Genomic DNA, 16,377 nt, shown 5'->3' on the forward strand with positions numbered 1-16,377 from the left:
CTTACCATCCAGATCCATTCCCCATTCCGACGTAGGACAGTGAATAGGATATGTTAATCCAAAAGTCATCAATAAAGCTGTGTTCCATGATCTATAGGTATTCCCTGGATTCCAACATCATATTTTTACCTCAGCAAAGGTGAGCTATATCTTTTCCACGTTTTATTAGCCTATTATTTGATCGTGGGGTTAAACTTTGTGAACTTCTTCTCCTTACACATGAGAGCATTACTTTTTTAACGTTCAGCTGATCCATCGTGCGATCGAGGGACTCGCTCCCAGATAGAACAGATGTACAAGTTGTCAAGGCCGTGCGATGCAACACGTTGCAAGCTTGCAGATCTATTATTTTTGTCGAGAGACGAAGTTGAACTTCTTCAGCGTGGTAAACGCTAAAAAAAGTTTTTTATGTTGGGTGAAATCAACATTAGAGGGAGCTCCACTGATCTTGTTCCCCCCAAATTCGGCACAAACATGGGGATTCTACTACTCTGCCAACAAAATGTGGAACGCCCTACCACCAGCCATTAAAAAGGTGCGACTCATTATTCTCTTTCAAAACCACCATAAAAGAGTACTTGTCTGTAATTTTCAACAAGACTTAGATGAGTCTTCTAGCTTGCCAACATAAAATACAGTGTGTGGTAAGTTACAGTACAGTACACACTGGATACAGTCTACACAGAACGTGTCTGCCCTCTAGCGGACAAATAGGCATATAGCCTCTTGCAGTGGTGGTCAGCTAGTTAACTTGACATTGTCATATTGCATTTTCTAATGTAATTTACCTACGTGCAGACTACAAATACAGTATGTGTTTAGTCTCTGAATGGATACAATTGGTATGCCAACCTGAAAATGTAGCTATTTTCTGTTGAAAAGCAGAGAGCTGGAGAGACCCCTGTTACGGATACTCTATAGCAATGATTACTATCAGAATAGAGCTCCAGGGTGGGGGTGGGGGTAGTTATCAGTGAAAAAAGCCATAAAACAGGTTTGTCAGCACAGGAGCACATTGAGAATGCATTGAAATGGCTGGGAAGGGGGGGGGTGACATTAACATTGAAGTCAATAAGAAAACCTGGGTGCAAATCAGGTTTTGCACCCAGGTGCCCCCCAAAGGGACAGGCCTACGGCTACACAGGACTCTTGACCCTGATTGGATTGTGACATTCAGTAGTTGTTTGAAGACACCACCTTTGGTGTAACACCTTACAATGGCCAGTCACAGCTTTTAGGGTTGGTAGAATAAACATTTTCTCTTTCTTTCTCCCATTATTTGGGGGTCCGTCGCCCCATATCACACATAATGGACGAGCCGTCACTGGCCTCTTAGCCTGAATTAACATAAGAAACATATGAGACTGTAAAGACCCCAAACACAATACACCCAATTAATCCTGTCTCCTTCGCTGTATAAATGATACAAGTGAATGAGGCCCAGAGCTGATATTCTGAATTCAGCCTCATGAGTTACAGTTAAATGACATGCCACATTCTGTTCCAACAATGTGAAGTTAAAGTTGGGTCAATTAATTAAATATAGTTACTTTGTTTAATTGAATTCAGCAACTGAATTGTTGAGAGGGCACAGGAGACATGTTTCATCAAAGTGTTTTCTTCAATGTGCTTCACACAGACACACATGACCAGTTTCATGATTTGTCAAAATGGCAGAGTTGGATAAAGTTCTACACATCGTGGAGTAACCTACATACCTTTGTAAAGCAGGTTGTCACGGGGACCACTCTGCTCCACACTGAACATGTTTTTCATTTCACAAAATAGTTTTTCAACCTTCTTCCCTTCCTTATTGTTGTAGATAATCAACTGATTAGAGTTCTGTCCAGAGTCAGACACCATCCATTCCCCTTCATCTTTCTTCCAGCGATAGGTGACCGGACCTGAATCTCTGATGTCTCCATCTCCAACACAGTCCAGTCTGCAGCTTGTAGAGTTAGATGTACACGGTTTCTTGATAGCCACCCCTGGTTTTGGGACTCTCTCTGTTGGGGAAAAAGAATGAACACAGCTCAGAATTACTGGTCAAATGGTCTCCACTCTGCAGTCATTTTTGATGAGGAAAACACATGTTGGCTGTGTGATCTTCCTCAGGTAATGGTTATGGTACAGATACACGTAGGGGGAGCAAGGTTATTATTAGTATTATTATAATTGCATTGTTTATGCTTCACATTAATTTTCTATGGAAGCATTATCAACAAAAAACTATTTGCATCTGAAGCATAAAAATGTAATGAAAAATTAGATCAGACGAAAGGCGGCCATTTCTAATGTAAAAGGATGTGGGATTGACAGCAGAGCAGTCAACATCATGCAAATGAGAAGCTAATTTCACTGGGCAGCAGCCAATCACATTGTTGAATGTGACAGGGTAGCAACTACGTAGCAACCATTCCACTTGAGAAAACTTATCATGGATATTATATACAGAGGGATAAATGTCAGCTGAAGGTAATAACATAATGTTGGTGCGTTTCTTTTTTGGTGCTTTTTACCCCTTTTTCTCCACAATGTAGTCGTTATGCCACCTCCTCCCCACACACACATTTGTGTGTTGTCACTGCTGTTGTATCCTACTGACTCACCTGCCAGAGAGGAGCCCCCACCCTTTGTCCTACTCCTCCTGCCCAACACTCCCTGCTGACAGGTGCCGCCCCCCCCATCCCGTAGGAATACCTGCAGTGACAAATATCACCCTCACCGCCAGGCTTCCCTCCCCTGAAACACGGGCCAATTGTGTTTGTATAGAGGCTCGAAAAAGGCAGATGCACCACCAGGGTGAATTCAAAACCACAACCTCTGTGGTGGCGGGCAGGAACCTTAACCACTGCGCCACCCGAGTGCCCTGTTGGATGCAGCATGTTATGAGGTTGTAGATCGGTTATTTCTATTTTTTTGGAACTAGATAAACTAAATAAAGTAAAGTTTGCGTATTTTATCCATTGTATAATTAAAGTTAAATGTTCTTTTCATATATTGAAGTTTAATACTTAAATACATTTATATATTTATTTATCAAAAGGTTTGTGTTTATTTTTATTTGTATGTTTGCTTTTAAAAGTTCTCAAATAGAAACTTTAATTACGTTTTTACAAATTGATAAGAAAATGGTGTATTTGTTGGCTAAATATCGGTCAAAACATTGATAATGTGTGGTCTAGGACTCTCCAAAATCTGAATCTGCATCGTACCCAAAACTCTGGCATCAGACGGGCTCGAGAAACAATCTATATACAACTAAATAAAGCATGGTGAAAGATGTTGGAGATCATTATTGGTACTTATAGGGGAGTAAACATTTAAACACAGCTTTCATTGAGTGACATTTTATTCATTGTATAATTAAAGTTAAATGTTCTTTTCATATATTGGGGTATATACAGGAGTAAACATTTAAACACAGCTTTCATTGAGTGACACGCCCAGCAGCAGAAAACAGTTGGTGGTGAATGTTATTCATTTTGCTTACAATACCTATTCTTCCCTTAACTCTAACCATTCAAATGAACATATTCTCTAACTATAATAGAAGTACAACACCATAACATTTATCCTTCACAAACATTCATACTTACTGATGACTTGAACCTTGTAAGTCTTGTTCAGCAGTCGACCGTTTACCTCCACAGAGTATATTCCACTGTCTTCTATGGTCATATTGTTGATGATCAACTTTACAGTTTCTTTATTCAAGTCAGTGCGGTCTCTATATGTCCCATAGTAATCCACATCAGGACCTAAGACCTGATCCCATTCTGCTACCTTATTGGGGCCATGTTTCCACAGGATGCCAGTGATGGTTTTAGGAACAGAGTTGGTATCTGGATACAATGCAAGGATTTCTTCCAATGGTCTGTATGTCACATCTTGTTGGTCTGTGTAGAGAAAAATATTTCAGTCAAGTTGAATAGTTATAGCAGCCTGTAATAACATTTAGTAGAAAGAATGGTTTAGCAAACAAATAAGTAGCTATACTAGACTAACACTGTCTCCTATGGATCCAACGTGAAATTATACAGATGCAAACAAGCCATTCTAAGAAGACTGGGGTACAAATGTATAAAGTGTTGTGTCCGGTACAAATGTAGCATGATGCAATTAAAGGTGTCACTTTAAAACCTGTGCCTGGAAAAGAGCTTTGTCAATGGAAACATAATTTTCAGTGAATCCTACATTTTAACACAGCTGCATAGTATTATTTCAGTGAACAATCTGAACATTAGATATCTTGATATCAGACTAAGCAGTTAACTTAGTGTAGTGGGCAGAGTCTATGGTCTGGGCTCAGGCAAAATGACATGCACTTTCGGAAGCTCTGTCAAAAGCCGGAGGTGTCAATTTGCGTTCCTCCTCCACCTTCCTGCATCGCTACATGCCGGTGGTGTTGAATACAGGTCCAGTGGGCACTTAAACCTTCTGATAACCTCATAAATCCGGCGACCTCGGAACAGTGGGCACCAGGTATTTCTGGGCACCAAAGCTGACTGGGCCCCGGGATCACTGGGCCCCAAAACAGGACCACAATAGAACGTCCCCAGGACCGTTTTGTGTTATCCTTTTAGTCCCAATTAATTAAAGGCATAGTATGTAACTTAGCCCTGTGTTTATATAACAAAACCATATTTATTTATGTTTTACTAATCATTTCTCTCTATAACAGCAGTTATCAGCCACTGCAGTAGTGTGGTGGTGTTTACCTGCAGAAACACATTGTCCTCTCACTGTATTTTGGTGTTTTCACTGTTTGTTTTGGTAGACAGGAACGTTTTGGGTCTACCAAAACAAACAGTGAAAACACCAAAACACCGTGAGAGGACAATGTGTTTCTGCAGACTGTCACTGCAGGTAAACACCACCACACTACTGCAGTGGCTGATAACTGCTGGTATAGAGGGACATGATGGGTACAAAATGTATATATTGTTTTGTTATGTAAACACGTGGGCAAAGTTATATACTATGTATTCAATCAATGAATCAATTAAAAAACAGTGGGCACCTGGTATTTCAGGGCACCAAAACCAACTGGGCCCCAGGAATACTGGGCACCAAAACACAGTGGGCACTAGGTATTTCTGCATAAGCACCGAAACAGACTGGGCACTGTCTGGGAATACTTTCTGAGCTCGTGGAAAAGTGAAGATATTTTTTATGTTTTCTGCCAGAACTTTCAAATGGATATGAAACTAGAGGACGATATCTAACTCCAGTTGCAGGAATTAATTATTGAGTGAGTAGCCTACACACACGCAGTGCGACACCTATAAACGCCACCAACATCAGTCTGCTGCCAGGGCGGGCATCGGTGTTGCCAGATTCTGCTAGAACAATAAGCAACCAGGTCATAGCCCAAAAGAAGCGACTACAGGCCACATGGGCACTTTAAACCTATACTGTACATCGGCTATTTGAAAATAGCCGATCTACAAGCTCACAACGCAACGTGATGCGACACGTTGTGAGCTTGTAGATCTGCTATTTTAAAATCAATCTTGAAAAAAAAAAAGAGAGAAGGGGGGGGGGGGGGGGGGGGGTCCCTAGCACAAAATATTTTCAGGTGGGGGTCAAATGCATACACATTTTGGGGTCCTTGACATGAAAAAGTTTGAGAAGCAAACCCACAATCCGCAACACAGAAGAACAAGCCCAAAGTTGCTTATAATAAGCAGACATGGCAACACGGCTGTTATATTTGGAATACATGAAATGTATCGTAATATCACAGCTATTCTATAATAGGGCTAATAATAACGCAGCAGCATTTTATTATTAGCCTATGAGCACAAAAAAGGTGTAGTAGGCCTAGCTGTATAATCATAATATTTACTCATGCCATTAATTAGTTATGTCTATCTTTCACAAATAAACAAGCGCAGGGCACGGCCTATCAAAATAGGCAGAGCGGCACCAAATGAAATTCATTCTGTCACGTCTCTGACGCGCCTCACTAGCCAACACACAAGAGGGGGTTGAATGAACTGAAACCAGCGCACCCCGAAACAATATAGGCCTATGTTGGGAATTGATGAAACAATCACCTGTGCATCCAGTCAGTCTCAATGTTGGTAAACAAATAATTGGTCTATATATACAGAGATTGAAATCTCTGTCTTGTTTCCTGAGCTCAGCGCATGTTTTGAATTGTTTAAGGGGAGCGCGCGTTTTTGGAAACTCCAGCATCTTGGCATTGCGCTGGCCGCTGGGCACAGTGGTGGAAAGTAACTAATCAATTACTGTACTTAAGTACAATTCTGAGGTATTTGTAGTGTACTTTACTTGAGTATTTCCACTTTCCAGTTTCCAATACTTTTACTTCCACTACATCTCAGAGGCAAATGTTGTACTTTTACTCCACTACAATTATTTGAACATTTCAGTAAGTTACTTTGAAGATTTTGATTATTATTACAAACATACAGTAACCACTTCAGCCCTACATAAATTTCGGCCATTTGAAAATAGACGATCTACAAACTCACAGAGACACATTGTGAGCTTGTAGATTTTCAATAGATTTTTATACATTTGAAAACTTGAAATGGGACATTCTGCACAACAGTACTTTTACTTTAGGTACATTAAGTACATTTTGATGCCAATACTTTTGTACTAAATTAACTTTTTAATACTTCAATATACGTGAAATTGATACTTTTACTTAAGTAAAACATTTGAGTAATTTTTCCACCACTGGCTGGGCATTTACCTTGCTTTCCTCTGCCTGCAGCTCAGAGCTAAAACATTTTCATCTCGGTCTCCTGAAGCGCTGCCAGGCGTTTTCAGCCGAGAAAAAGCCCAGTGGAGACACTAAGGCCCCTTTTCCATCACAGCTTAAGCACAACACTGTCCAGTACAGTCCAGAACCGCACCGCACCGCTTCAAAATGTCTTGCGTTTCCATTGCACAAAAGTCCCCACTCGCAAAATCCCCACCCTCCCCTCCCCTCCCGAAGGAAATCAACGCCCCTTTCTTTAACACACCAACTTAGCCTCAGGCTACAGGGTTAGCCTAAATGCTAGCGTGCTTCCTCAGAGCTAGTTTGGCTCTTAAGTTATTATTTGGCCATGTTCACCCTGACTTTAATCTTCGCTATTGTTGGGAAGACCTGTGTGGTGTCTAAACACGTTGCCATTACTTATATAAAAAACATTATTAGCGTGTATCGTCGCACATTCATTGTTGCCAGGTTTAGCAGAAAAAAATAAGCAATCAGGTCTATGAAAACAATCCCAAAAGAAGCGACTATCTACGGCTATTTGAAAATAGCAGATCTACAAACTCACAACGCGTAGCGATGCGACGCATTGTGATTGTGTGCATCTGCTATTAAAAAAATATATATACATATATAATGTTGACAAATACATATTAATTTGGGGGTCCTTGACATGAAAATGTTTAAGAACCACTGGTTTCAACAACATATGGAAACAAGCCCCAAATAATCAACTACATTTTAGAAACAAGCTGTGGTGGAAAAAGTACTCAAATGTTTTACTTAAGTAAAAGTATCAATACTGCAATGTAGAAGCACTCTACAAGAGAAAGTCTGGAATTACTTGAGTAAAAGTACAAAAACTATTGGTATCAAAATGTAATTAAGGTACCAAAAGTAAGTACTAAAATGTTTGAAAATAGCAGATCTACAATGATGCGATGCGTTGTGAGCTTGTAGATCGGCTATTTTCAAATAGCCTAGGTATAAAATAGGGCTTAAGTGGTTAATGTATGTTTTATAATGTGATCATTTATATCTGAAAAGTAACTAGTAACTAGTAACTAATATGTTTTCAGATAATTGTAGTGGAGTAAAAGTACTACCAATATTTACAAGCAACTTTACAGAAAAATAAGCCCACTGTCGCTTATAATAAGTGGACATGGCAACACTGCTACCGTAGTGTTTACATTCTACAGAGACCTGAGTGGACAGACACAGCTGTGAGCCGACCAATCAGTAGCAGCACAGCTTTAGCCCCGCTTAGCCCAGCTCAGACCTACCCAAGACTGGGTACTTTTTAGGCACCAGTTTAGTACCACTTACACACCACTCTACCCACTTCATTGTAGTGGAAACCGTCGCTGTGGTGGGCGGTGTGGGGTGGGGCTAGGTAAGTCCATGTATATGGAAAGCCGCCTTTAAACAGCCTACTTCTACTTACTGAGGACCAGACGGCATGTCTATCCACCACAGATGTAATGGGCCAGTGTGGTTAAATAATGTGTACAGTCTCAGTTAAATCAACACAATATATATTATATATATATTAATATATAAATAATATTCAATGTAAAGTTTGGTTGGGTTAATGGGTTTCCAACCAGGTTAAGACGGACATGAGTAGGCTAGTAGTAGGGTGTGTCATAGCCCTAGTTAGTGAGTTCACTCACTGACGCTCTGGACCAGGATGTGTCCATACAGTAAATGTTTTAAAGTGTCTTCTCCTACCTGATGTCAGGATGAGTCCAGCTGCTGCCACCAGACAGACGAACCATGGAGCTCTGAGGAGATGAGCCTTCATGTTGACGATCAATAACTAATCATCAACACATATCAATACAACACATCCACACACACCCGTTAATGGCGCTGAGTGGAGATGTGTTCTATTCCGTGTCTCTAATCTAATCTTGATAGACCTCGCCTCGCCTCTTCCTTTAAAAAAAAATATGAACCACAGCGTAGCCCTACTACAATAACCCTGTTGTTTGGAACAGTGGAAACGTATGTGATAAATCACGAATCATCTGGGAGGATAACAACCGTGTTGTTAAAACTCACTAAAACAAACACGATGTTCATTTAAAAAGTGAGAAGAAGTAACGTGTCCTTATGTGACCTTATTGCTTCGGTGAGCAGAGCAGAAGCACCTCCCCTCACCTGGTCTGGGAATCTGGGATCAGTTCAGTTCACTTTGCAGGTTGCTGAGCCGCTCTGGGTCTAGAGCGGATACGGAAACGATATGTGTTTGTATGTGTGTGTGTGTGTGTGTGTGCAAATTACCGGATACAGTAGGCGGGCTGTAGACCGGATCACACTGCTTAATTTAAAATAGAAACCAGGCTTTCCACAGGTACTGAGGAAAGCCTGGTGACGCGAAGTTACAGAGACAACCCATCTGCTCCTCTGACAGCAACAATGACATAATAAGTGCTCACTAAAGAACAGACCCCAGAACAGTTTGGGTGTTCTTTGAGAAAGGGTGACGTGACATGCAACACAAAACAGACCTAGAACAGTTTGACAAAAATCATAACATAACCATACCGCATGCAATGCTCATTTGGTATGTTCTTGCACTCTATTTCAATGACGTGACGCGCACGTCACTTAACACCTACACTTAAGTCACACAATGGACAACTGATATGCATCTCTAGGCTTATTCCTATGTTAATGTGACCATACCAAAGTTAGTTGTATACACGTGACGTGGCCGAGAAACCAGGGGGCGCAGTTGTTCAACATTTGGAGAATATGTTTTTAAAAGTCAAGTTGGTCTGGATCATATTTGGCAATCAAGAGGTTCCAAATCGAATAACAGAATTTCAGAATCAGCATTGAGATGCTGAAAAAAAAAACATTAACATCCACTCTGCAGGTGTCATTTTTCACGTTTTCATGCATTTTCTGCATTTTAAATCTATATATTTGATGTTGAACCAAATGTAACACTTCATATGAAGCAAAACATTTTTAGGATCCCGAAAATGTTTAGGATTCAGGATTGAATTCTGGAGCACAATGACTTTGCCAAACAAACTTCTATGTTACACCTCTTGCATAGCCATGACAGTGTCAGTCAGACTGGTCGTCACGTCACGTGGGATCACCGTAGAGCAGTGGTTCTCAACCTTTTCAGGCCGTGACCCCCAGGCCCAAAATAATCATATTTGAACTGGGGACCCCCCATTTCGTTTGACTCCGTTCCACAGATAAATATTGTGAAAATAGCCGATCTACAAGCTCACTAACGCCTCGCGTTGCAAGGCGCTGTGAGCTTGTAGATCTGCTATTTTCACAATATTTGTTATTTGACAATTTGGCTGTTTTATAGTTTTTTGATTACTTTTGATGCAGCAAATGGTCATTTCTTTTTAGGTATTAAAAAGGCCTTAAAAGTCCTTACATTTTCACTTCACTATCATCTGGGGACCCCCCCAAAATCATGTGGGGACCCCCCTGGGGGTCCCGACCCACAGGTTGAGAACCACTGCCGTAGAGAAAGTTTGAGTGATAACACGTGATCAGTCTGGCAATGCCAGGCTACCTCTCACAGGCCATGAGGTGTCAGGCAAACTGTCCATTTGCTGAATACATAATCAGAGATCACACCCATCACCAAAAATGTACACTCCCCAATAAACACTAGGACAATATATTATCAATATAAAAAAAAAATCAAGAGTACAATCATATCAGTAGGTAAGGAAAAGTATAAATTACATATAAGTAGCCATAGCACATACAATAATAATGCACATCACATGCATATACAGTATATTAAAGAACATTGCACTACAAAAGCTGAGGAAATATACAAATGATCCAACTACCTTGGTAAGTACAGTATACCTCCATCTTGATAAACAAAGGCATGTAAAATAAATCTTCATCTGATTATACACATGTTGAATCTATCCTGATGCAACCTGACATATCCCCTATAAAGCATGATGCCACCTTCTAAACTGACTTCTCCTGTCAAAGGCAATCACACCTTTGCCATCAGGGCCCCAACCTCTAGAAGATCAGGCTAGAAAGTTCAGTGCTGTCTTTTAAATCACTTCTCAAAAGACACTTATTGTATTTGCTCTTATTACCTGATTAGTCTATTGTGTTTTTTTCTTTTTATGCATCCGTCCCCCAAAAAAACTGAGACTACTAACTGCAAGGTCTACTGCAAGTGTGCACAAGTAAATCTGCAAATGATAAGTCAGATGATTCTCAAAAACTTGACTGAAGGTCAATGCACATGGTGTCTTGTTGCCATGCGGTAGGAGAGTAGTCCAGATGCACACATGTCATGTATGACTTCTCCCCCAAGCTCACACGTGATTGATTTTAAAACGCACTGAAACAACCAGACCCATAATTATCTTTTGTTTACCCCCCCCCCCTTTTGCAAGTTGAGATATATATATATTTTTTTAAATGCATATTTTGCAAATAAGAATTGAACATGCATAAACCATTCAGACAGGCCTCAGCCCTTTACCTACATTAATGTGAATTATCACTGTGGTAACTGTGCCAAAGACTACACCTCCAAGACTACGCATTCCAGTCCTTCCCACCAAGAGCAGCACCTGCTCTTCTGCTCGTTGTTTACATGTTGTGTTGCCCTAATGGCTTAATTATGTCAGCAAATAATTAGCGTACATAAGAGCACAAAATGCAGATATGGCCGTCATTACCCCGCTACACTATTACTATATTTTAATAATACAAGCATGACATATCTTCCTTATTGCTTTTTCATGGTGGAGAAAGTTAGGATGTCTAGTAGAGGTGGTGACCCTGGCAGAGATAATAAGATAATAAAAAAAAAGCCAAAAGAAGAATAGAAAAAGCAGTACAAAATAGCTTTGCAAAATAGAATAAAATAATGTAAAATGTTATTAAATGGCATCTACACAGTCATAGATTGAGATGGGGTTTGTCTGTTAAAAAGTCCAGGATTCAGTTGCACAGGGTGGTGTTGAATCTTGGGTCTCTGAGCTCAGAGGACACAATGGTGTTGAGGTGTAATCAATGAACAGCATTCTGACATATACTATATGTTTTCCTCAGTTCCAAATTAATGGTATAAAAATCAACAGCTTCCATGAAGCAAATACTAATAATCAGGCTACAGTAAGTACTAGTTGGTAGTTTGTATTAATGTAATAAGGGGTACAACAGATTGTATTGCTGTACAATAAAAAGTTTTGAGTTTGTCTAATTTGCACTAGTAATTACAACTATTTAACTTCACAACACACAATGCAACAGTAAGCTGCAGTTTAATCAATGAAGTTAAGAGGTGCATCACTTTTCACAGATCCACTTGGTTGTATGTAATGTATCTGAACAAAACTTATTGGCCCATTTTCCTTCGCTGTGCTGGTATACTGCACAGTTCCAGGCAACGTAGTCAACAGGCTGTCCACTGGCCCAGTTCCTGCAGAGGAAACAACATCATCAACTCAGTCACTCACATACTGTGATTTAATAGAATTGCAATTAAAAACATCAACATTTCTCACCCTGTTAGCAGTGGGGCTCCATTCACCCATGTCCATTTGTCATCCTTGGTCTTTTGCAGTCCAATCCAAGATTCTTCACCCCCATGGTTCAATTCTCTGATGAATTCCTGAAGATTTGTCAATAATTGAACAATAACTAATTTAGTTTAATATATGTCTTGACGTTCTCTCTCTCTCTCTCATTTTGAACCGTAAGCCTAAAAATTCTACGATCTACGGCTTGTAGATATCACAACTAAGTATAAATCAGGCATAATTCCATCCGAACAACAACACACACCTGTTCTTCTTCACTGTTAATGACCACCAGACGTCCTCCTGTATTCAGACATAGTTCTCTGCTTTTCTCCCAAGTTGTCTTTTCGGTAGATCTGTAGTAACAGCTGCATCCAAACGTCTGCCATCCACTGGAACACTTGACTGAACATCAAACAGGAGTTTTAGTGATGGAGTTTGACTGTACTGATAATACATTTAACACAGAGTAGTTATAATGAGTCAAGGAGCACACCTATACATTATTTATATATTGTACAAATGTTGTTTCTGCACCTCTTTTAGAAGATATAGTTTAGCTAGTATTTAATAAACTCTAATTGACACAGATTTTTTCTGCTGCTCATCAAAATAATGACACAAAGTTAAACACTGCCCCCTTGTGTCTCAACATGACATAACAGGAGTCATTTACCATGCATTGCCTAAGGTTGGGTAAGTGATATTTTTCTGTTAAAATAAGTATGAAATGCCTCTATATTCTGATAGTACTATAGAGTGTTTGTTCAGTTCAGTTGTTCAGCTCTTTGGTAAATAGAAAACGGATGTTTAGGTCAGGATACCAATTTTATCCAATTAGGAGAGAGACCTCACACATGATACAGGATAAACAAGTGGAATGACACAAAGAAAGAAATGAGTCAAAATTGGAACTGTAACACTATTATATTTAAGCAGATACATGGGTACCCTCTCCTGATTGACTGAACATTTGCAACCCACCTGAAAATGTATTTTCTGTTTATTAAAGAGCTGGAGAGACAAGGAGACCTGTTACTGAACAAACACTCTATAACAATGATTACTATCAGAATATAACATTTTAACCCTTTAATAACAACACTCACTTACCCTACATTTAACAAACACACTGGATAATAATAATAATAATAATAATAATACACTAATTCATATTCCTTAAAAAAATATGTGTAACCTCTCTCACCTGCTGTCCCTCTTTTAAACTGTTGTAATTCACGTTCTAATTGCTGTATCTTCAGGTTCAGTTTGTCATGTATGGTCTGGAGCTGGTTCCTTTGGAGGGTCACGTTGTCATATCTGGTCTGGAACTGGTTCCTCTCGAGGGTCAGGTTGGATAGTAACTCCGAGTTGGCTGGATTACCTGCAAATGAATGACCAAAAGGAGATGATATTAGTTTTTACTGTTCATGCTGAGGTCACGCATCTGTGTAGAAAAAAACCCTCAATGCTCCTTATCAGGTGTGTTTTTATGTGAATAGGTTTCAACATGTATAAAGTACTAGTGAACCACATACTATCAATAGTGAAGCATGGAAGGGTTCTTGTGTGAGACACAAGTGTCATTTTATTGTTGTTAGTGCATTAATTTGATCTTTGACCATCTGATACTCACAGTCCATGGCCCTGTCTACTGTTCTCACTGTGAATATAGCAAACATCAATGTGAGAATCACTGCACACGCTCTGACGATGTTCATCTGGATGGTGAGTTCTCTCTGGAGGTTGAGGTCTCTCTGGATGGTGAGTTCTCTCTGGAGGAGGAGTTCTCTCTGGACAACTGGAGGATAATAATACAATAGAGTTCAACTTTAATATGATCAGTTTCAATATTTCATTAAAATAACTGAGTGAATATTATATAATTAAGTGATTTGATGCAATGGACTCAGAACCCCTTCATCTTCCTGCAGAAACATTCATATGTCTGATACAATAATGTAGTTGAACGTGTCTTCCCAATACGCAATTGTGACTTTCTCCTCATGGGTATATAGTTAGGGCGCATATCACATGGGCTCTAATGTCTGTCAGCGAGTCCCTGGTTCGATTCCCGGCCGTCCGGATCGTTTCCTGCAGGTCACTCCCCTACTCTCTCTGTGTTTCCGGTCTCTCTACACTGTACCCACGGAGCAACTTAACTTTTTGCTTTGAAAAATCTACCCTGGCAAATGACAGCATCCTATCAGAATACAATATCATTTAGTGACTTAGAAAACTACAATTCCATCCCCAAACACTGCCAGCTGCTCTGAAGTTAAAATTAACCAACCTCAAACATTAAAATGCTTTTTTGTAACCTACATTTCTTTTGAAATGTTTAAAACTCTATAATCTAGACCAGGGGTCTTCAACAGGGGGTCCAGGACACCTATAGGGGGTCTTCAGAGTTGCTATAGTGGAGCTGCCAATTTCTTGTGTGACAGGACCATCTTTATTTATTTTATTTTCAAAAAGATAAAATGTCTGAAAAAACACTTTAACACGAATCCAACATATTATCATAAAACTAAAATAATACTTGCTGTCAAAGTAATCTATGATGTTTGACAGCACTGCAGCATCACTTGGACACAACCTATCCAGTCACAAACCCTGTGTAATACTTCTAGCTACTGGCTAGTCTCAAATATCTGTGTAATACTTCTAGAGCTATAGTCTCAAATATCTGTGTAATACTTCTAGCTACTGAGCTAGTCTCAAATATCTCGACGCAAGCAACAGTCAACAGACAGTCAGCTAAATATATGGTGAAATATATGGTGAACTAGCCTCTTATCAAGTTGCATGTAAGGTTTAAAAAAAAGAAGCAGGGACCCCCACCACATATATAAAATTGGGACGCATATTCTGGGTCACAAAAATATTTTGCTGAAATATTTTTTTTGGATGAACAGACTTCTACAAAACAGACAGTTCTATGAAGGCACCAATATATGCTATTCAGCTGTATGACAGACTGGAAGGCTTAAAATTTAAATAAAAAGTGAAATCAGAAGCTGGATGGACTGAGGCCAAGTTTAACAAGCAAAACAAGTTTTATACACAGTATTAGGGATCCCTGCTTAATCTCTCTCTGAGCTGAGAGGTCCTTGGCCTGAAACATTGAAGACCTCTTATCTAGACTATTATATTAGTACATTTGTAGTCATGGATAATGTTTTGTGTACTGATAAGAGCACCACAATTACACAGACATCTGTTATATTCTAACCATAGTAATCATAACCATGATTAGGAAATCATAAGATCAACCTTGTCAGATTGTATGCATAATAGAAAACTAGTGTTCATAGACAACAATATTTGTATTTAAAAGTATGTTTCTCAGATAAAAAAATGTTTGTAGAATTCTGTTTATTGACTGAGCAGCAAAGAACAGACTACACAGAGTGGCATGGCTCAATTCCTTTACCTCAAGACTCCCCGCATAAGGTGGACATAGTACAGTATTATTGTTTAATCATTTTATATTGCCAACTGTAGCTTACATCCTACATTAACCCATACAAATCTAAGCTTATCACCGGAAATGCATTTGCATACTATTGTATATTATTATATGTCTCGATGAATTGAATACACAGGACCTCAATGGAAACAAGCCCTGAGGGGTTATCAGGGTTATCCTTTTAGCATTATTTTCTATAAATCTGTGCCACCGTGCCTCGTTTGTGCAAACTGTTAATCAAGTATTCAATCAATCAATCCTTCAGATTTGGGGCTGAAAATTAAGATTAATTATCACAATGTACAATTTAAAACAGCTAAATAAATACATCTATCCTAGATAATCCATAAACATTTAGGGGTTTTGAACCGTTTTCAGGCTAAGGAACCCTTAGCTTATGGAGAGATGAAGCAGGGACCCCTAATACTTTGTATACATTTGTTTTGCAAATTAACCCATTAAAACTGGGAAAGCATCAGAGTAATGTCAGATTTTAGTTTCAGATAGGGGTCCGCGGCCAAATTTGGGGGTCCTTGGCAGGAACAAGTTTGAGAACTACTGATTTTAAAGGCATTTGTAGAATTGGCCTCAGGTCTTAACGGGTTAAACTAGGCCTC

At 39.5% G+C, this 16,377-nt stretch overlaps 4 protein-coding genes across 8 annotated transcripts in view; all 4 read right to left on the reverse strand.

Moving 5' to 3' along the window:
• LOC308080260 (NACHT, LRR and PYD domains-containing protein 3-like) overlaps positions 1-8,996 on the reverse strand; it is a 185,136-nt gene extending 176,140 nt beyond the window's left edge. The window contains exons 1-2 of the mRNA XM_080422040.1: positions 8,474-8,996; positions 3,600-3,899 (exon numbers count right to left, since the gene is read on the reverse strand). Coding sequence (XP_080278166.1) covers positions 3,600-3,899; positions 8,474-8,546 — 373 coding nt within the window. The 5' untranslated portion in view covers positions 8,547-8,996. The remainder of the gene's footprint in view (positions 1-3,599; positions 3,900-8,473) is intronic.
• The window catches only part of LOC308080255 (NACHT, LRR and PYD domains-containing protein 3-like), a 126,622-nt gene that overhangs the window by 22,976 nt on the left and 87,269 nt on the right, over positions 1-16,377 (reverse strand). The window lies entirely within an intron of this gene.
• The window catches only part of LOC308080272 (uncharacterized protein), a 117,945-nt gene continuing 111,957 nt past the window's right edge, over positions 10,390-16,377 (reverse strand). The window contains exon 9 of the transcript XR_013932678.1: positions 10,390-10,848. The gene's annotated coding sequence lies outside the window, so the exon portion shown is untranslated. The remainder of the gene's footprint in view (positions 10,849-16,377) is intronic.
• The window catches only part of LOC308080269 (protein downstream neighbor of son homolog), a 34,763-nt gene continuing 28,775 nt past the window's right edge, over positions 10,390-16,377 (reverse strand). For all 5 annotated transcript variants that reach the window (XM_080422060.1, XM_080422062.1, XM_080422061.1 and 2 more), the window contains 5 exons: positions 13,925-14,089; positions 13,496-13,672; positions 12,554-12,693; positions 12,274-12,380; positions 10,390-12,188 (listed from right to left, as the gene is read on the reverse strand). In XM_080422060.1, coding sequence (XP_080278186.1) covers positions 12,056-12,188; positions 12,274-12,380; positions 12,554-12,693; positions 13,496-13,672; positions 13,925-14,089 — 722 coding nt within the window. In that variant the 3' untranslated portion in view covers positions 10,390-12,055. The remainder of the gene's footprint in view (positions 12,189-12,273; positions 12,381-12,553; positions 12,694-13,495; positions 13,673-13,924; positions 14,090-16,377) is intronic.

The sequence above is a fragment of the Gymnoscopelus braueri genome, assembly GCF_963280865.1.
Source record: "Gymnoscopelus braueri genome assembly, chromosome: 24".
Lineage (NCBI taxonomy): Eukaryota > Metazoa > Chordata > Actinopteri > Myctophiformes > Myctophidae > Gymnoscopelus > Gymnoscopelus braueri.